General features: G+C 63.5%; 1 protein-coding gene across 1 annotated transcript; it reads left to right on the forward strand.

The window, feature by feature from the left end:
* Positions 1–92: 92 nt before the first annotated feature.
* LOC123323712 (uroplakin-3b-like protein 1) lies at positions 93–2,737 on the forward strand (the record flags this gene model as incomplete). The annotated part of the gene is made up of 5 exons (XM_044912183.1): positions 93–275; positions 457–676; positions 1,168–1,244; positions 1,525–1,645; positions 2,451–2,737. Coding segments are annotated over 5 exons (710 nt in total), but the record flags the coding sequence as incomplete, so codon positions are not given.
* Positions 2,738–3,033: the final 296 nt, after the last annotated feature.

The following is a 3,033-nucleotide window of genomic DNA, read 5'->3' on the forward strand; positions in this document are numbered from 1 at the left end:
TTCCAGGACCATGACTCCTCCCTCAGACTGGGGCTTCCAGGACCATGGCTCCCACCTCAGACTGGGCTGTGGGGCTTGGCTGTCCTGTTGAGCATCTTCTGTCTGCCCCCCACCTGCCCCAGAGCGCATCAGCTATGTGCCCCAGCTTGCAAGCCCCACCCTGGCAGGGACACTCACCCAGTCTACCTTCACGCTGGAGCAGCCATCGGGCCAGTTCAGTCACCTCAACATCTCTGACTTGGACGCCATCTGGCTGGTGGTGGCCCACAGCAACGGTGGGTGCTGCGGGGCGCAGGCCTTGCTGTTCCCTCTGTGAAATGGGCGGGAGGCCTGGGAGGAGCCGCCGGTGTGGGGGGAGGGGTGTGCAGGGGATGTGGCCGGAGGGCTGTCTGGCCTGGCGGGAGGGGAGGAGCCTGCCCCTGCAGCCCACACCATCTGCCCTGCGGCTACCCTCAGCCACCCCGAACTTCACTGCCCCGCGGAGGGTGGAGGACATCCCAGCCCCCGCTGACCTCACCCAGAGGGGCTACTACCTCACGCTGATGGCCCACCGGTCGCTCTACCCGGGCAACCAGCCTGGGAACCAGCTCCGGGTCCTCCGTGTTGGCAATGATACCGGCTGCTTCCCGGCCAAACGGGGCTGCAACACCCCCCTGCCGGGCCCGGGCCCCTACCGGTGAGCTACCCCTCCCCCCACCCCCCGGGCCCCAACCTGCGCCTGGGGCAGCTCCCAGCTGAGGGCAGGGCGGCCTTGGGGAATTCTGCCTTCTTTCTCCAGCAGAGGGCCCCCCTCTTGGGCCTCTGCTCCCATGGGCCTTCTGGGCCCCGCAGGTGGTTTCCCCTTCCAGGCAGGGGGTGCCGCAGCCCCATCTCCCCTCACTCAGGGCTTGATTCACTGATGTTGGGTGCTGGGGATCTAGACCGTTCCACACACACTTCCTAAATGAGGACATTAAGGCCCAGAGAGGCTGAGAGATGCACCCAAGGCTACACAGCTGGGAAATGTCACAGCTGGAATCGGAGCCCCTTCTGGTGGGTTCTAAGGCAGGCTTTTAGGCCCAGTCTCCGCTCCTTCCCCCCCACTCTCCAGGCACTGGGAGTCAAGGGGTCAGACTGACAGGGGCCAGGGCCAGAGGCCTCACCCCCAGTCCTGGGTCTCCTCCTCAGAGTGAAGTTCCTGGTGATGAGGGACAGGGGACCTGTGGCTGAGACAGAGTGGTCCAGCGAGACCCGCCTGCAGCAAGGTATGGGAGCGGCCAAATGAGCAGGTCAAACACTGGGGCTGGGGACCCCGGGGCCTGGGGGGCTCCCGAGGATGGGCTGGGCTGGGGGGAATGGGCCACCCCGCCATCAGAGACACCATTACCACCCTGCTGTCTGCAGGTGCCCTCCCCCAGCGTGGGGGCCCCCAGCTGGGGCGAGGGATGGTTGGTCTGGAGGCTGGTCCAGGTCCCCCTGCTCAGGTCAGGTCTCTCCTCCCTGCCCTTCTCTGCCTGCCTGGGGGACCCCCCTCCTGACCCTCAGCTGAGGCACTGCAGGCTGCCCCAGGGCCCCAAAGCGCGGGCGCCATGGTCATCATTGCCATTTTGTCGGTCCTGCTGGCTGTCCTCCTCACTGCCCTCCTTGCTCTGCTTATTTACACCTGGTAAGTGGACAGGGTCTGGGCCCCCTGGGAGGGGTGGGGTCTCTGACAGGGACCAACTCTTATGCCCCTCCCCCTCCCTGCCCAGAAGACAGCAGGTCATGGGGGTGTGTGTGCATGCATGAACCCCTCCTCCTTTGTCCCTCTCTGCCTGCGTATTGCCCGGGTGGGGGACGGTGGTGGCAGGGGCGTGCCCACGCTCTCGGAGAGCTCACCACTCGCCCCCTGGCGGCAACAGCCGGAATTGCGAGTGGGGGGCTCACAGCGGACCCTCCAGTGGGATACACCCAAGTAGCGGAGAATTGCTTTTAGTCCGAGAGCTGAGCTTTGCCTCAAAACTTCATCCAGAGCTCGGATGCCGGAGCCTGGTGAACCGGGGGTGCCCGCAAGGCTTCCTAGAGGAAAGTGGAAGTCTGGCGTCTGGGTCGGATCTGGGGAGGAGGGGAGGAGAGCAGTTCTGGGAGGGAGAGGGGGTGTCTGGGGTGGGGGAGGATTTCTGGCAGCCAGGCAAGCCCGGGTCTTGATTCCCAGCTGAGGAAAAGGGCTGTGTCCTGAGAGCCAGAGGGAGCCAGTGGAGGGCTTGGATCAGGGGAGATGGGCAGATCCTGGGGTGCAGGGAGTAGAGGAGAGTGGGGGCGCTGGGAGGGCACAGCTGGATTTGTGAAGTTTAGAGGAATAGCCCAGTTCCCTTTGGTTAAGCCAGCCTGGCCAGTGAAGCCTCAGTTTCCCCAATGCTCCTATGCCTAGAGCTCCAAGCTGTGGGACTTGGATCAGGCCCTAAGTTCATCTTCTCTCCCCTCCCCTCAAGCTATGACACCCGTGGGAGCACTCCCATTTCGGGCCCTGAGCAGTCGGTGTACGTGAGAAGATACGACACTCACCACGTGATCAGCCTTCCGGCCGTGGAGGACTCCTGAAGGGTCCTCATCTGCCCCTCAGCCTCCTCCCTGGTCCAGGCTACAGATCCTGGGCTGGGGACACGCCCTGCCTTTTCTGGAGCCCCGGGGAAGAGAGTGCTTCCAAGTGAGGGTGGGGGAAGGGTGTCCTTAGCCCCAAATTGTGCCTGTCCTTGTCAGAAATAAATGTCCCCAGCACGCCCCTGCACATCTGTGTTGTTGTACACCTGAGCAGTCTCCCTGAACCCCTATCCCCAGCTTCCCTGGGGCAGGGGCAGGTACTCAGGAGGATATAGCACCAGGGGTGAGACCTGGGGTCCTAGGCTGGCTGAGTCATCTGGGTCCAGGTAAGCTTCTCTTCTGGCCTCAAGTCTCCCTCTCTGGAACATGAGGATGATTACACTGGCCTCACTGGGCCGAGGTTACACTAAACCAGTGAGGTCGATGTGTACATCCTGTCCTGCGAGTGTCCAGCACTGGCTGTCCATCCCCCCA

The sequence above is a fragment of the Neomonachus schauinslandi genome, unplaced genomic scaffold (genome assembly GCF_002201575.2).
Source record: "Neomonachus schauinslandi unplaced genomic scaffold, ASM220157v2 HiC_scaffold_287, whole genome shotgun sequence".
In the NCBI taxonomy this organism is placed as follows: Eukaryota; Metazoa; Chordata; class Mammalia; order Carnivora; family Phocidae; genus Neomonachus; species Neomonachus schauinslandi.